Source organism: Carya illinoinensis, chromosome 14 (assembly GCF_018687715.1).
Source record: "Carya illinoinensis cultivar Pawnee chromosome 14, C.illinoinensisPawnee_v1, whole genome shotgun sequence".
NCBI classification, from domain to species: domain Eukaryota; kingdom Viridiplantae; phylum Streptophyta; class Magnoliopsida; order Fagales; family Juglandaceae; genus Carya; species Carya illinoinensis.
In genome coordinates, this window is record NC_056765.1 from 27,682,636 (window position 1) to 27,699,954 (window position 17,319).

The 17,319-nt window shown below is 33.2% G+C and overlaps 1 protein-coding gene across 10 annotated transcripts in view; it reads left to right on the forward strand.

The window, feature by feature from the left end:
• The first annotated feature begins 3,051 nt into the window (after positions 1–3,051).
• LOC122294478 overlaps positions 3,052–17,319 on the forward strand; it is a 99,074-nt gene continuing 84,806 nt past the window's right edge. Inside the window, exons 1-6 of one of the 10 annotated variants that reach the window (XR_006237633.1) lie at positions 3,867–4,546; positions 6,108–6,180; positions 6,526–6,601; positions 6,689–6,746; positions 6,876–7,002; positions 7,189–7,982. Coding sequence is in view for 3 of the 10 variants with exons in the window: in XM_043103248.1 (XP_042959182.1) it covers positions 4,526–4,546; positions 6,108–6,180; positions 6,526–6,601; positions 6,689–6,746; positions 7,189–7,254 (294 nt within the window). In the remaining 7 variants the exon portion in view is untranslated. Of the gene's footprint in view, positions 3,072–3,430; positions 3,451–3,866; positions 4,547–5,830; positions 6,183–6,525; positions 6,602–6,688; positions 6,747–6,875; positions 7,003–7,188; positions 7,983–17,319 lie in introns of those variants that run through there. The other 9 variants (XR_006237635.1, XR_006237632.1, XM_043103248.1 and 6 more) reach the window with 9 other exon arrangements.

Below are 17,319 nucleotides of genomic sequence, written 5' to 3' on the forward strand. Positions count from 1 at the left end.
TTTTTTGAAAAAGTGAATGATGTTGTCTTTGACATGTGAATCTTTTTAAATTTGAATATGAAGTCTCATATGCCTATAAATAGATCATTTGAGAGCTTCACATTCACAACACCAAGAGCATACAACATTCATTCAAAGCTTTCATTCTCTCTTCTCTAAACATTGAGCCTTAATCCTTGTTCATTTTGAGAGATATAGCTTGCGCTGTATTGTTTTTATTTCACTCGTTGAGGAGTGTTTTCTGATAACCTACCCACTATCAGCTTTTGTATCAGAAAAAGGGTGTGTATAACCCTTGTGTGTGTAGAAAGTATTCTACACGGGGAATAGTTGAATCACCACGTGTAAGGTGATTGCAAGTGTAGAGGGTGTTCTACACGGATCCTTTGTAGCGATGTTGTTCAAAGGTGTAATAGGTTTCTATCTCCACCTGAAGGAGGTTGAATAGTGAATTTGGGAATCCTCAAGGGGTAGCTTGAGGCGAGGACGTAGGCAGTGGGGCCGAACCTCGTTAACATACTGAGTTTGCTTCTCTCTTACCCTTACTCTTTATATTTATTGTTATTTCATATTTTGTTTATATTTTATATTATATATTTGATTTATAATTGTTATTTTTTTTAATACAACTCAATTCACCCCCCTCTTGTGTTAGTCATCTGGGCAACACATTTTTTCCTTTAAATAATAATAACCTTACCACTATTTTACCACTCTTTTATCACTTTTTTTAATTTTTTAATTTTTTAAAAATTTTTCTTTTACTTAATGATTAAGCAAGTGACTATCACTAAAATTATATATTTTTAAAATTTTTTCTTAATGACTAAGGATGTTAAAAAAATACTTAAAAGAAAATGATAAAAAAATAAATATACTACAAGTGATAAAATAGTGATGAAAGAGTGGTAAGTGTATCATTACCCTTTTTCTTTTTTCTTCATTTTTTTTTTTAATAAAGGGTTAGAGAAAATGTTTTCTATCTCCAACTTCTCGTTTGTTTTCATAACAATTTTTAGTTCATTTCATCTCATTTTATTTAATTATTATAATTTTTTTAAATTTTCACTTAAAAAAAATATAATAATTCAATAAAAGACGCAGCTGATGATCTAGATGTTTGCTTTTGTATTACACGACTTTTGGAGGGTGTCGTTGAACTTGTTTGGGGCGTCAGGAGATAAGATTTTCTAGCTTCTCTCTTATATTAATTCACTATTTCGGACTTCCAAGACTGCGGACAAGTTCCCACGAATATAGACAGGCACACACTTTTTATTAATGAATAGTATATAAATAGACCAGCGTGTCTTTGCATTTCTGTAACATCAACAAATTTATATGCTTTCCATTTAAAAAAAAAAAAAAAAAAAAAAGTACAACCAAGCCATGTGTCCTACAATGCAATTTACAATCTCTAAAAGATGGTTGAATTACATAAAAATTAAACTATCCCATTTTATTTTATATAATTATTATAATTTTTTAAAACATCTATACAAAATATAATAAATAATTTAACTTTTTAAAATTTCAAAATAAAATTAATATTAAAAAATTATATTATAATAATATTTTATTTAATTTTTAACAAAACATCTCGTCTCATTTCATTTTAATTGTGTAACTAAATTAGGCCTAAAAACTAACATGTTTGGATAAAAAATATTTTTGAGGTAATATATATTGATTTATATATATTATATTTGTGAAAAAAATGATTTGTATAAGTTTTAAATAGACAAATTACATACAAAATTTGACCCCACCATAAAAAAAAAGAGGGAAAAAATATTTTTTTATTAATAAAATTTATTTTTCACATAAAACTTATATATAACTTATTTATTTGAAACTTATACCCGTCGAAGTGGTGAGACAGTGAGTTTTTTGAGTTTTTTTAAAGTGATTTTGATCTCTTGTTGCATTTTCTTCTTTTTATTTTCTTTTAATATAGATAATGAACCTAATAATTATTTTTATGAAGGAAAATACTAAGCTCATAGATCTACCGAAATGTTTTTTTTAATTTTTTATTTTTACTTAATCATTTTTACTTAATGATTTAGTAAACATTTATAAATGAATCTGTAATTTTTTTTTTTTTTAAAAAATATCTAAATAATTTTAAAAAATAGTGAAAGATAAAATAAAAATAAATAAAAAAAAAAAGATTTGAAGTGATCGATAAAACTTTTCTGTAAAAAATTTCTGCGGACGTAGCAAGTTTTTTATTTTTTTAGCTTTTTGGTTCGAACGCACAAATAATGGGTCTTCTCTATTGACTATTCTTCCTTGCGCGCAGTGATTCAAAGCGGCGAAGTTACCAAAGCTCATAGACGTCGTACTTGTGGGGGAATGATGAATGGAAGAACTTCAAAACGCTGTTTTCATTCTATTCCAGTTATCTATGGAACCGAGTGGTCGATTTCTTGCCCAATTCGGCCTCTAATTTTCTCGGGAAAATCTCATATCTCTGTAGCCTAGCAGCTCGCGCCCGGTTCAGGGCGCGCAGAGAATGGCTTCCCCTCCCGTTGCCATCTGACTCTCTAGGCTCATATGTATGCTACCTCTTCATTATTATTCCCACTTGTTTTATATTTGTTTTTTGCATGTCTTGTTTGGTTGCCGACAAAGTGGGAGAAAAGTATTTCGGAGTTGGCATTTTAACTTCTTTCCAGGGGTAAGGATTCTACTAAATTGGGTTCAGTACTTCTCGCTATATACGCTGCCTTCTCGTAAAGTTCTTATTTTGAATCTTCTTTTACATTGAATTTAAGTGTCCACTCTCTGTCAGTTTTGTGTCAGATTTTAATAATTGAATTGTTGTACACTTTTGAGTGGTTTTATGTATTTAACTCATGTTTAAACTTCTGGGTTGGGTTAGGAATGATTATGTAAGGTACTGATGGGTTTCGTTTTTAATAGTCAGTTCCTTCGAGATTTCCTCCTGTGCGTGATGAGTGTTCTATGTGCCTTTTTCTAAATAAGGAAAAAAAAATTTGGGATTTTTATTTTGATTCCTATGAAATGCTGAAATGTCTTTGAGTGGGGCAGCATTTTGACTGAAGGTAAAGTTTGTGAAACTGTTGTCTTTAACTCTTCAACAATGTCATATAACTAATTTACTTAGAAAATGGATTCGTTTGCTTACAAAGCATGCTACGTTTGATAAAAATAAGTTTGTTTTTTTGGCAAGAAATTAAACTGTTGGTTAAATGTTCTGCACACCGGGGTTTTGAAGAAGCCATCTAGAGTTTATGATGTTTTGGAATTTATTTTAGAGCACGCGCTTTTCAATTTGCATAATGTCCAGAAGAATTTGCAGTTTTGTCAATCTGATCTATTTCAACAGATAGTGTAGGTTACCCATAAACTTTTAAGTAGTGTCATCTAATTTGTCTGCATTCTTTCTTTGAGTTTATTTCAGGGATCAAATGCTCATAAAAGGTACTTTATGATCTTTGAGAAGTGCCACAGGCTTTTATTCATGGAACAGTTAAGTTGATACGCGTATTTGTTGCCGAGGTTTCTTCCATGCAGCATCTGTGCCATTCTGCAGCATCTCATATATCTGAGAGAATAAAAGACTTGTGCCCATTACGATCTGAGCTTGCTATATTCTTGGCTCAGGTTTACTTAACCTCATTCTTGGTTTCATTTCGAGCATTCAAAGAGTATTGGGTTTTCCACTTTTTTAGAAGTAATAACTACTAATTAACCACATGATCTTTCTTCTGCCGCATGAAATGTTCCATGCAGATTCTCAGTTCCTCACTTCTCTGTCACCTTCCCAACACTAGGCTAGTAGGAACAACCTTCCACACTACTGTAATTTGTGGGCTTCCTTTTAACCCCTATGTGAATAAAAAAAAGGCCCACAACTCTTTTGGGTATGACGCAATCAAAGATAACCACGTCTGAAGAAGTCACTCTACAACGCATTAGGCACCTCGTGATGGAGTAATAGATGGTCAAAAAACTCCCCACTCTTGCAAATTTGTTTTACACCTAAGGTCATAGATTGAGAATATGAATAACCCATGTAGAGTGGGTAGGCTAGTAAGGTAGTCATGAGTGCTAAATTCTATGTTGGCTACTTACTAGCTGAAACTGGGTTTTATAAGTGACTAAGGAAGTTTTAAATTGACTAGTCTTCTTGGGGTTATAGCGTGAATGTGGCTCGTGCTTATGGCAGGTCCCTGCATATTGGCATCAAAGTCATGTTTTGATTTGGAACCTTTGTGTTATGGGCCCACTGTGCTTTTGCCGCACTGGCCATATCTGCATTATACCCCCCCAAAAGCCCACTACTCAATTTGAAGTGTTTCTAAAATCACGTATATAGCCCTGTTCACTTCGTAAATAACCAATGTGGGACGTCACACCCAACTAACTTTATAAGCTATCTCCACTATGAGGGCTATTTGTATTTCCAATATGTGGCTGGGTTGTTACAAGACCACACCAATCATCCCCACAATGTCTTTTTCTTAGATTGCCCAGGGTTAGTTTGGGGTATTGGATGATAGGCTATCATCCAGTGGTAGGTGGTAGCATGTGGTATGATATGTCATGTATATTTTATGGTACGTTTACCATAAATGAATATTCTTTTGTTGGTAGATAAAAATATTGAAAAAAAACATTAAATTCATTTAAAAAAACAGTAAATTCAGTCCTGTGTACTTGGGCTATACCTTCTTTTCTTATGAACAAAACTGCTTGATTACCCATCAAAAGAAAGAAAACATTAAATTTAAGGTCAAGCTTAGAAGTGAAAAAATTCCAGCTAGAGTATATTATTCATTATTCTTCGTATTTAGAAGAGTATTGTTGGATTAGCAAGCCATTTTTTGTGTCCAGAATTCTTTTTGGCTGGTATTATGGGCATTCTCCCTAAAACATTACCATAAAATAAATAAATAAATAAAAATAAAAAACCTCTATGAAAAATATCCCAAACACACGTCATTTTTGTCTGAGGGTATAAATGTAGTTGATTTTTTCCGTCTCCAAATAATGAGCCATCGCATATACCACTCAAATTACATCAAACTGAAAAATGATCTTTTCTCAATACTGTTTTGGAGCTGGCTTCTCATTTGTGCTCACCAGAGCCCAATCACCCTTTTGATTTTGGGAAAGGAAGAGAAATGTATGTTTTTATAAATACACGGTTTTTTCTACAAATGCACCATTTTTTTAAATTATCTTTGTTTTAAATTTGTCTTTGTTAATGAGATAGATACATTAGATTATTAGCTTCCAAGCATTGCATTTGTTCTTGATTTGATGAACATGACATATTTACGGATTTTTAGGTTCTTACAGCATGCCAACATGAGAAGTTTCTGGACTAACGTGAGAACTGTGTATTATCGCTTCTCCACTCTGCATAGATTGATTGCATCCGAGTTCTTTTCTATAGTTGACTTAATACAAAGAAAGTCTAGTTTGTGATATCTTTTGTATGGAATTTCAGTGGACTGTCATTTCTATTCCTCTTCTCCGAACTGGCCTTATATGTCTTTTAGGTTCTGCTTGTGGAAAATATTCTCTGTTTCACTATTGGTCTGAGTTAGAAAGACTTCCACTTGATTTCATTAATTAATTTTACCCACATGCAGGCGAATTTAATCAAGGATTACATAAATCTGAATCTGTAGAACTTTTAGACTGTTTAAAAGTAGCAATTCTATGTTGTAGACTTGACATGGATTTGGTACAATCCAGGAACTCTACTAATTTATATTTGTGTGTGCACTTTACAAACGATATTCTGTTTTAGTCCCTTATTTTTCTTAAGAGAGAAGAGGGAGGTTATTATGGGCTTTATCGTTGCAGATTTACTCTATTTGTTTAGTTTGATCATGCCACTTTTTGCTGACACGTGGCCTTGGACTTGGTCCTCTAATATATTATACTCGTGATTGCTTTACTGTTTCACTTTTTATGAAGTTTATGCCTTATTTTTCTTCATTTTTGATGCTTCGGTAATTGAGTATGTGCTGTGTCCGTGGATTGTGTTACGCATTGGCATTCCTTCAATCCGGTGGATTTTTGTACCTGATTATTTTATCTGGTTTAATATAATTTTTTTACAGGCTCGTATTAAGAAGTTTATGCAAGCTGATGAGGATGTTGGGAAGATTTCCATGGCTGTGCCTCTTCTAGTCTGAGTAATTTGTTCAACTCTTAGCACTTTTTTTCCTTGTGTGGGATTCCACTCTTCCTCTCTTGAAATGCATACATGTCAAAATGTGATTGGAGGATGTAAAACTCCCTTATTCACCGCATCTAGTCCCTAGCTTCTCCCTTTTAGATATGTCAACTCTCTTACCTCCTTTTTTCTTCCATGTATGCATAAGTATGACATACACGTTAGGATGTAGGGTTCATTCTTGGTTTGGTGAAAGATTGTACTGTTTGTTACTTTTTTTAGATGGTAAATCTTAGCTGCTCTAATATGATTGATGTATTTACAGGAAGCATAATGTACATTTAATGTTTTTGATTTTCTAGGGGATATCGTCAGCAAGGTTCCTGATCTAGGTGGTTCTGATGCTGCTGGGGAAGATCATTCTGCTGCCAAAAGAAGGTTTGGAAAAATGTTGTTTTGTGACTTTAGGATAGTGAAGAAAAATGAGGTATTTTATGATGGATATTTAGTACTTTGATTCATCAGGAAAGTTAGTGACGATGATGAAAATGAAAGTGATGATGAGTCCAAGAGAAGCAAAATGGTAAGATATGCTTCACAACACTCTAGTACTCCATTTATCATTATCACTTTTGTTAACACTCTGTCAAACTTGTTCTTGGTATTTAAGGAGTTCTTCAACATCTTCTTATTCTATCTTTGTTACATGAAGTATGCATGTTTCATTTGTTATGGTGTTCAGGCGAGCTTCGATTTGGATGTTTGATGGTGTAGAATCTTTTTTTTTCCCCTAAACTTCACAAGTAGCTGTGGAACATATGTTTTGGAACTTTGAATTGGTAAACAAACGATATGACTGGATGATTTTTTTTTTTAAATTTGTTTTGATATGTATTATAACCCAATACCCATGTATGTAACCCAATACCCATGCATATAACTTCTAAGATTCCTTTCAAGACAATATGTAATCAACTTCTGTTTTGATATAGAAGATTTTTTGATGATTATTTCCTTTATTGCAGGAGGCTGGCCACACAACCAGCAGTGGCGGAGGAAGGGTAGGGGCAGAGGTAGAGATCGTGGGCTAGGTAGTCGAACAGTTGAGAGGGAGGTGGCTGCTCACTCTGAGAAGTTTGAAGATGCTTCTGAAATTTCCAAGCACAATCAAGGCCTTGAGAGGCTCAGTAATAGGGCAGAGACCAAGGACTTGAAGGAACAAATTCTAGCTGGTAAAGGTGAAGATGCACGCACCAATTCAAAATTTTGCCTTGAATGTGGTCTTGGATGAGAATGGGGACTAGGCAACTGTAGCTGTTGGCTCCGACAGTTCATCTGCTGAGCCCGTTCCGGAAATGAAACATGTTGAATAACCTAGCTGGTCCTTATCTGACATGGAAAAGATGGCCATTGATCCTATTCAACTCGCCAATATTAGTAGAAGAATAGACGAGGATGAGGAAGATGAGGAAGAGGGTTGAATGAACGCGTGTCACTGGTGTTTGTAGTTTTTTTTTTTTTTTTCTCAGCAAAACTGGTGTTTGTAGTTACTTACCCCAAATAGGTTGGCATTTGTTCTTATCATATATAAAAGTAGAGTTCAGGTTAATAGTTCTCTGACAGAGGGTTAGGGAGTAGGAAATAGGAAGATGAACAAAACTGCAAACACCATTAATGTAGGGTAGGATGAAACCGTAGTTTATTTTGGGCATCTTTTTAGACGTTTGTATTATATGCTTCTGTATTGTTTACCGACAGTCTCAAAAAATAGTTTCTTTCTGTAGCAATATTGGCAGATTTTACATGTTTCAGCAAACAATACTTCTTAATGTTCTTGGTGTGGAGAATCTGGTGGTTGGATGTTGCGCGCGTTTCAACTTTCAATGGCTAAAGCTGCAAAGCGAGTGGATGGATACCTTAAAAAGTTGGTTAAGAGAAAAGATAACGAAATTATTTGATGGCTGGAAAAGATGGCACGAGTCAGATTATTCAATTTAAATTGGTTAAAAGCTGAACCGATTTTAATTTATTTTTTAAATTGCTCATTTTTTTTAAAGTATTTTTAAAATTGCTTATTGAACCGATTCAATCGGTTATCATATGATAGAGCTAAACATTAACTTTAGGTTAAAAAAATGGAAAAATAAAATATGTAGTTTTTTTGGCATTCCTTATATCTTTAGAGGATCTATCTGTTTAATATAAACAGAAATATTGTCAGTAAAAATAATTAAAACACTTGAGGTTAAATACATAAGTTATATTCTTATTAAAAAGATAAATTAGATGCATTTGCAAAAATAAATTATATTAATTTACTTGATATATATTTTTTTCATTAATACTGCCCAATTCATAGAACTGACTAGTTATCAGATTCAGGGCCTATTTGGAAACATAACTGTAATACAACTTCATTACTATTTATAAACTATTTTATTTTTATTCACATATAACATGATATACTTTAGCATAAACGTCGTTAATGCCAGTTCCGAACTTGTATGTCATACTTGTGCATACGTGGAAGAAAAAAAGGAGGGGAGAGAGCAGTGATCCCCACCGGGGGGGGGGGGGGGGGGGGGGGGGGGGGGGGGGGGGGGGGGGGGGGGCGGGGAAGTGGGTGGTTGAGATTTACTTCCGTGTGGGGTTCCACAACTGCAAGGCGATGAAGACTTTGATCAGGATGAAGTAGCCGACATAGAATTTAGCACTCGTGACTCCCTAGGCAACCATGTGCATTTTTCCTTTCCTGGAACAAAAGATGAAGTAGATGCTTTTTGTATCAAAGTGAAATAAGAATGGCTTCGACAAGACTAAGAAATTATCCCTGCCCCTCAACTCCCTACATATCACAAACTAGAACCCATCCCTAGGCAACCATGTGCATTTTTCCTTTCCTGGAACAAAAGATGAAGTAGGTGCTTTTTGTATCAAAGTGAAATAAGAATGGCTTCGACAATACTAAGAAATTATCACTGCCCCTCAACTTTGCTCAAGAATGGAGGAACCAAGCCTTTTATGAAATCTGCAGCGATAAAGCCCATAATAACCTCCCCCTTCTCTCTTACCAAAGAACATCGTTTGTGAAGTGCACACACAGTATAATTTAGCAGAGTTCCTGGATTGTACCAAATCCAGGTCAAGTCTACAACAAAGAATTGCTACTTTTAAACCATCTAAAAGTTCTGTAGATTCAGATTGATGTAATCCTTTCTTAAATTCGCTAGCATATGGGTTTACTGCTACCATAAAATTAATTAATGAAATCAAGGGGAAGTCTTTCCAACTCAGACCAATAGTGAAACAGAAAAGGTTTTCCACAAGCAGAACCTAAAAGACATATAAGACCAGTTCAGAGAAGAGGAACAGAAATGACAGTCCACTGAAATTCAGCAGTAGGAAAGATGTCACAAACTAGACTTTCTCTGTATTGAGTCAACTATAGAAAGGAACTCGGATGCAATGAATCTATGCAAAGCTGAGAAGCGATAGTACACAATTCTCATGTTAACTTAAAACTTCCTTGGTCACTTATAAAACCAGAGTTTCACCTAGTAAGTAGCCAACATAGAATGTAGCACTCGTGACTACCTTATTAGCCTACCCACTCTACGTGGGTTAATTCATATTCTCAATACATGAATGTGGCCTAGTGTTGGAAAGGTGACAGAGAAGTGTGGAACCGAGAATCTGCATGGGACATTTCACATGGCAGTAGAAAGATCACGTGGTTGGGAATAAGTCCTGGCTAGAAGTATTTTATTTTAGAAGTCGTTATTGCAATCATTTATCTTTAAGTTCTTTTAATTTTACATGTATTTTTATCCTTTCGGATAAACACTAGTACTTGAGAATTATTCTTTGTAGTTATCATTTCGTTAAGCCAGCAGTATTCTATATAAGATTACATGCTATCACATAAAAAGCAGTAAGTTTTATCCTTGACACTAGGTGTTTTGAGGCCTAGGTTTCCTCCAAAACCTACCGATTACCTTCCCTTTTTCACCCTAATTCTCTCCACCATAGGGAATGAGAGGAAAAAGGATCCCCTTTCATTCCCTGCCCAAAGGCCAATAACTAGATCGATCACAAGGGTGTGCAACAACAAGGATAGTGAATTTCGAGAGCAAGAAACAATAGGAGTTTTGAGGATTGTGAACAGCCTCTCAAGCAGCTCAAAACTTTATTACTTTAAAATATATGTTTTCCTCAGACAGCCTCTAACCTACTGGAGGTTTGCAACAGGGAGATCCACTATCCCCATTCCTCTTCATTCTGGGCACTGAAGTTCCATCCAGGCTGATCCTAAGACAAGAGAAACCATTCCATTCATGGAATCAAAATCAGTCAGTCAGCTTCTCCTAACTCTACTTTACTCTTTGCAGATGATTTAATTCATTTTAGCAGGGAAAACAGAGCTGAAGCGGAAACCCTCAAAGAATGTTTACAAACATGCTGCTCCTGGTCGGGCCAAGCCTTAAAGGAAAGGAAGTCAGCAACTTCTTTTAGCAAGAATGCACCCCAGGATCAGAAAAGAGAGATAAGAGCAAGTCTTAACCTCCACAACTTGGCTCAGACAGGGAACATCTAGGACTCCCCATGTTTTTTCTGCAAGTCTAAAACGTCATCATTCAGATAGATAAAAGAAAAAATTGTTCAAAAAAATATCTGGCTTAAAGGCAAAAATCCTATCTCAAGATGGCCCAATTTCATGACTTTCCTTTATCTGCTTTTAATCCTACATTAGTGACTCTCTTGTTATACATCTTGCAAACTAGGCTGCATCTTTTGTGTTGATTGAGAATTTATATTACTTACAAACAAATGGAAAACCCAATACTCTTTGGATGCCTGAAATGAAACCAAGAATGAGGTTAAGCAAACCTGAGCCAAGAATATATATAGCAAGCTCAGATCATAAGCAACTTAAGATTTTTATTCTCTCAGATATGTGAGATGCTGCAGACCAGCACAGATGCTGCACGGAAGAACCCTCAGCAACACGTAACATTTCAACTTAACTGTTCCATGAATATAAGCCCGTGGCCATCTCTCAAAGATCATAAAGTACATTTTACGAGCATTTGATCCCTGAAATAAACTCATATCAAAAATGAGGAAAAATTAGATAACACTACTTAAAAGTTCATGGGTAACCTACACTATCAGTTGGGATACATATATAATTTACTAATCTCCCTAGATTGCCAAAACTGCAAATTCTTATGGACGTTATGCAAACTGAAAAGCGCATGCTCTAAAATATCTTCCTAAACACCATAAACTCTAGATGGCTTCCTCAAAAAATTTAACCAATAGTTTAATTTTTTTCCCAAAAAGAAAAATTATTTTTATCAAACGTGGCATGCTTTGTAAGCAAGCGAATCCATTTTCTGAGTAAATAAGTTATATCACATTGTTGAAGAGCTAAAGACAACAGTTTCACAAATTTTACCTTCAGTCAAAATGCCACCCACGTAAAGACAGTTCAGCATTTCATAGGAATCAAAATAAAAATTCCAACTATTTCTTCTTTTTTTATATATATATATAAAAAAAAAAAAAAAAAGGAAGAAACAAAGGGCACATAGAACACTCATCACACACTGGAAGAAAAGAAATCTCGAAGGCGCTGACGATTAAAATTGAAACCCATCAGTACCTTACATAATCATTCTTAACACAGAAGTTTAAGCATGAGTTAAATACATACAACCACTGAAAGGGTACAACAATTCAATTATTAAAACCTGACACAAAATTGACAGAGAATGAACACTTACAGCAATTAACCGTAAAAGAAAATTCAAAACAAGAACTTTACGAAAAGGAAGCGTATATAGCGAGAAGTATTGAACTCAATTTAGTAGAGTTTTTCATTACCCCTGGAAACAGGATAAAATGCCAACTCCGAAATACTTTTCATCCACTTCTTGGCAACCAAACAAGATATGTGCAAAACATAAATGTAAAACAAGTGGGAAAAATAATGAACAGATAGCATACAAATAAGAGTCTAGCAAGTCAGAAGGCAAAGGGAGGGGAAGACATTCTTTGCGCCTCCGGAACCAGGCACGAGTTGCTTGGCCTCAGAGATATGAGATTTTCCCGAGAAAATTAGAGGCCGAAGTGGGCAAGAAACCTACCACTCGGTTCGGTAGCTAGCTGGAATAGAATGAGAACAGCTTTTTGAAGTTGTTCGATTCATCGTTCTCCACAGGTACGACCTCCATGAGCTGTGGTAACTTCGCCGCTTTCAATCACCGCGCGCAAGAAAGAACAGAGAATACCCACCCAATCAATGATCCCATATATGCGTTTACAAATGGGTGTGTTGCGTGCGTGCGTGCGTACAAAGAAAAAAAGAACTTTTTCATCTTTAAAGATGATTAGTTATGAGCTTCGTTTTCCATGATCAAAAGAAAAAGGAAGAAAATGCAACGGGAGATCAAAATCACTTTCACAAAGCTCAAAAAAACTCACAGAAAGTTCTCTTTCTAGACGTATAAGAATCCTCTTAGTTCCTCAAATACCAAAAAAGATTCATTCAAATATTTTTCCATATTTCACCACTTTCACAAATATAAGTAGATATTATCTCAAAAATATTTTTTTACCCAAATATGTTAGTTTTAGAGATTGTATATTAGACTCCAAATATAAGTAAAAAGTAATGTTATACGGTTATAAAGTCTGTAAATATAATATTATTATTTTAAAAAAGAGTTAGATTTATTATTAAAAAATTAATTTTTTTATATAAAATTTATATTTATTTATTTTTAAATAATTATATAACTCTTGTATACTCATATCTGTAAATATCATTTATAAATAAAATAAAAAGATTCAAAATTGGAAAGCATCAAAATTTACTGACCCGAAGTAAACATCAATCAGTCTATACAAAGCTACTAAAAGGAATTAACTAAAATACACTTACAATTATGGAAAGCTCATGCGGGTTCTTTATTTTTGGACGCACCACCTCCATAATTTTGACATGACACGAATTAACTTTATACATTTCTTAACAAATGAAAACCCCTATATTTTACCAAGAGCTTCATGGCCTATGGTATATGATTCATTCACTTTCAATGATTATTTTTAATGATTATATTTTTTGTTTTTGTGAAATTCTTTTGTAAACTTAGTACTTAATTTTTTATTTTATTTTTATAAAGGGTTTGAGAAAATTTCTTCTGTCTCTAACTTTTCGTTTGTTTTCACAGTCATTTTCAACTCATTTTATTTAATCATTATAATTTTTCTAAATTTTCATGAAAGAAAAAACAATTCAATTTTTACAATTCTTAAAACAAAAATAATATTAAAAACATATATTCTAACAATACTTTATTCAATTTTTTACTTTAATCTCAACTCATCTCATTTGTAAAAATAAATGTGGCTTAATTTTGGAGAAAATCATAAAACACTCATTTATATGTATATATATATATATATATAGAAAAATACTCCTTGGTTAAAAACAAAGACATAATGGTTTACCAGTTTTGGATAAAACACTCGCCTAGTAAAAAAAAACACATAATTTATCTCAAAATCTAATGAAAAATGAATGACATTTTTATAAAACAATGTTAAAAGCAAGGTGTAAGATACACTATTTTACAAAGATTCTTCCTAGTAATAAACATAGTTGGAAGAAAAGGACATATCTTCTTTTTTGGTTAAAAATAATTAACAGAATCTCCATCAACAAAATCTTCATAAGTGGAATCTCCATCAATTGAACCTCTACCAAATGAATCTCCACAAACAAAAACTAACACTAACAATGTAGGAAGGAGCAAAGCAAAAAGAAAGCTAAGGAAATAAGGGGTCGGCAGGTTCAAGTAGTAGGAGCAAAAGGAACGAAGCTAAGGAAATAAGAACAACAAGAACTGATGGAACACAACTAAGGGAAATGGGAAAGGAAATGAAGGTTAAAGGAAATTAGAAGAATAAAGAGACAACAAGAAGGCTTGGCTGGATAGAACCCCACCTAAAGATTGACAAGTGGGAATACTAATAGCTCGACAGAATGAGACGAAACAAATGAAAAACAGGCTAATAAAATTCCCATCGAAAAGGTCTGATAGGAATTAGTAGGATAACTATGAGGGAATTTTCCCCCGACCCATGGGATTTCTCAGGCCCAATCCATTGGGGGGACCCACTAGGAGAAAGAGATTAATGAGAGAGAGAGAGAGAGAGAGAGAGAGAGAGAGAGAGGACAAGGGCAGGAGTGCAATGTAAGTAGAGGAAAAATCGATGATTTAACATAAAGCAATGTATAACATGTCAGGAGAGAAGTGACTTAAAATAAAGGGAGAGGAGATAAAAGGGAGGAGATCTACGGATTCAGGGACTTTTGGCGACAGTTTGAAAGACTTCATCTTCTTCAACTCAACCAGGGAAAAGCTCTAGTGAGAGGAGAAAAACTAGAGGAAAGAGCTGATATCTTCATTGTATAGTGATGATAAGAGGCTATGATAGACTGTAAACAAGTTTATTATAGTAAATTTTTCCCTCCTCAAGCTCCCATGGATGAAGGCATAGTGTCGAACCACATAAATCTGTGTGTCATTTCTCTTTATTTTATCTGCATTAAAATACAGTTCACCACCATGGATGCATACACCGACACCATACAGCAGCACCGGACTACTGTCGGGGGCCCAACTCAAAAGATTCGAGTTGCTGAAACCAGGCCTAAAGGCATGTGAAACAAAACATTAACACTATTACTATTTATTATTTTCATTATTAATGTTCACATTTTACTATTTTGTACTACTATTCACTACTATTTAATATTTTATTTTATTTATTTTTTTCATTAATTTTTAATTAATATTCACAAAATATCTGACATCACCTTACTACTCAAATGTAATCTTATTTGTGCGACTATCACTCAACTTGAAATAGCATATTTTGTGCATGTGCTTGTGGATAAACTCAGACAATGACATTTATGTCTTCTTTATAGCAGTAATATTGTCAATAAAAGTAATTAAGACAATCAATTAGGGATGTAATTAGTCTGGTTCAATCCACTTTTAGATAAAATCTAAGATCGAACCGGTACGTACCGCTTTTATATTTTTAAAAATTGATTAAGCACCTGTATGTCCGGTTTTACCGGTTCCGGTCCGGTCCGATCCGATTTTCCGGTTTTAATATATTAAGTATATTAGTATAACTAATGTATTTATCAAAAGAAATATAGAGAATTTATTACGTAGTAAAATGTATTTAATATATATTTTATATTTAAAGCATATGATCAAATAAATATTCATGTTTAAGATTAAAATGTTATGTTATAAATTATAATATATCATTTCATACATAATTATATATATTATATATAAAATATATTATATATAATATTAAAAATTAATAAAATATAAAATCAATTCCGGACTAGATTTGACCGGTTTTTAAAATGAAATAACCGATTCTAAACCGAATCGGTTGAAAATCGGACCGAACTAATCGGTCCAGGTTGATTTTCTGATTTGTCGGTTTATTCTTACATCCCTACAATCAATCAAGAATAGTCTAGCCCCACCAACGAGTCCATCTTATTTTGTTGAATTATAAGTAAAATTATTGTACGTATCAAGATAATAAGTAAAATTATTCATTTTAAAAAATAAAAAAATAAAAATAAAAAAATAAAGGAGCGTTGGCTATACAATGTATACATACCAAGGTCAGTCGTTGAAACCCAAAGTAAAAAGTCTTCGATGGGGCCGGATGGGGGAGGCCCGAGGGCGTAGTTGACTTGTTGGTTGTGTTCGAAGAGTCTGATTGGAATAAAACCGCGTGAATACCTCCAAATTTAGACACTGTAATTTTGTATTTCCCAAGTAACGTTGGATGAGAATTTTTTATTTTAGATAAAAGTTTAAAATATTATTTTTTAATATTATTATTATTTTAAAATTTAAATTATTTATTATATTTTATATAAAAATTAAAAAAAATTATAATAATAAAATAAAATGAGATGAAAATTTTACGTTTTATCTTATTGTCAAACTTAAGGATGTAAGTGCATACATAATAAAAAAGATACTTCGTATTCCTATTTCCTACTCTGAGTGTTTGAGTGTTGAAAATACCTTAACACTTTTTAATATATTTTATTATTATTTATTATTTTATTATTATTATTTATCTATTTTTTATTACTATTTATTATTTTTTAATACTATTTAATATTATATTATTATTTTTTACTTACTTTTTTATTACTATTCAGATTATACCTTACTATTCAGATTATACCTTAATACCTTAAAAAAAGGTAGCCGATTTCATTAGCTTACGCATCCTAACTGTCGGTAGAAGAATTGTTTGTTTAGCCCGTTTTGGAAACGACACATTTTACATATTCTGGCTGGTCCTTATCTGACATGGAAAAAATGGCCATTGATCTTATTCAACTCACCAACTTAAGTAGAAAAATAAATGAGGATGAAGAAAATTATGATGAAGAGGGTTGAATGATCATGTATCAGTATTGTTGTTTGTAGTAGTTACTTATCCCAAATAGATTGGCAGTTGTTAGTTTTAGATAAGGTAATAATACATTTATTACTCTCTTATTATCTCTCTACTACTTTATAGTAGATTTGAAATTTTTGTTTTTTTATAATTTTCTTTTGGGTCTTTTTTCAACATCTCTAATCATTAAGAAAAAATTAAAAATATATATATAACTTTATTAATAGCCACTTCCTTAATTATTAAATAAAAAAAATAAAAAAGGATAGTAATAGGATAATAATCCTATTATTATTATTTTCATATATAAAGTAGATTTCAGGTTAATATTGCTTGGGCAGTAGGAAATAGGAAGATGAACAGAACTGTAAACACCATTATAGGGTATGTACGTAGGATGAAACCTGAGTTAGTATGGGCATTTTAAGACGTTTGTATTATATGCTTCTGCATTGTTTGCCGACGGTCTCAAAAACTAGTTTCTACCTGTATGTGCCAGCTTTTTCCGCAACCAATACTTCTTTAATGGTCCTGGTGCGTTGAGTTTGGTGGCTAGGTGTTGAGTTTCAATGCCTATAACGAGTAAATTAGATAAAGATAACGAAATAATATTATTATATTAAACC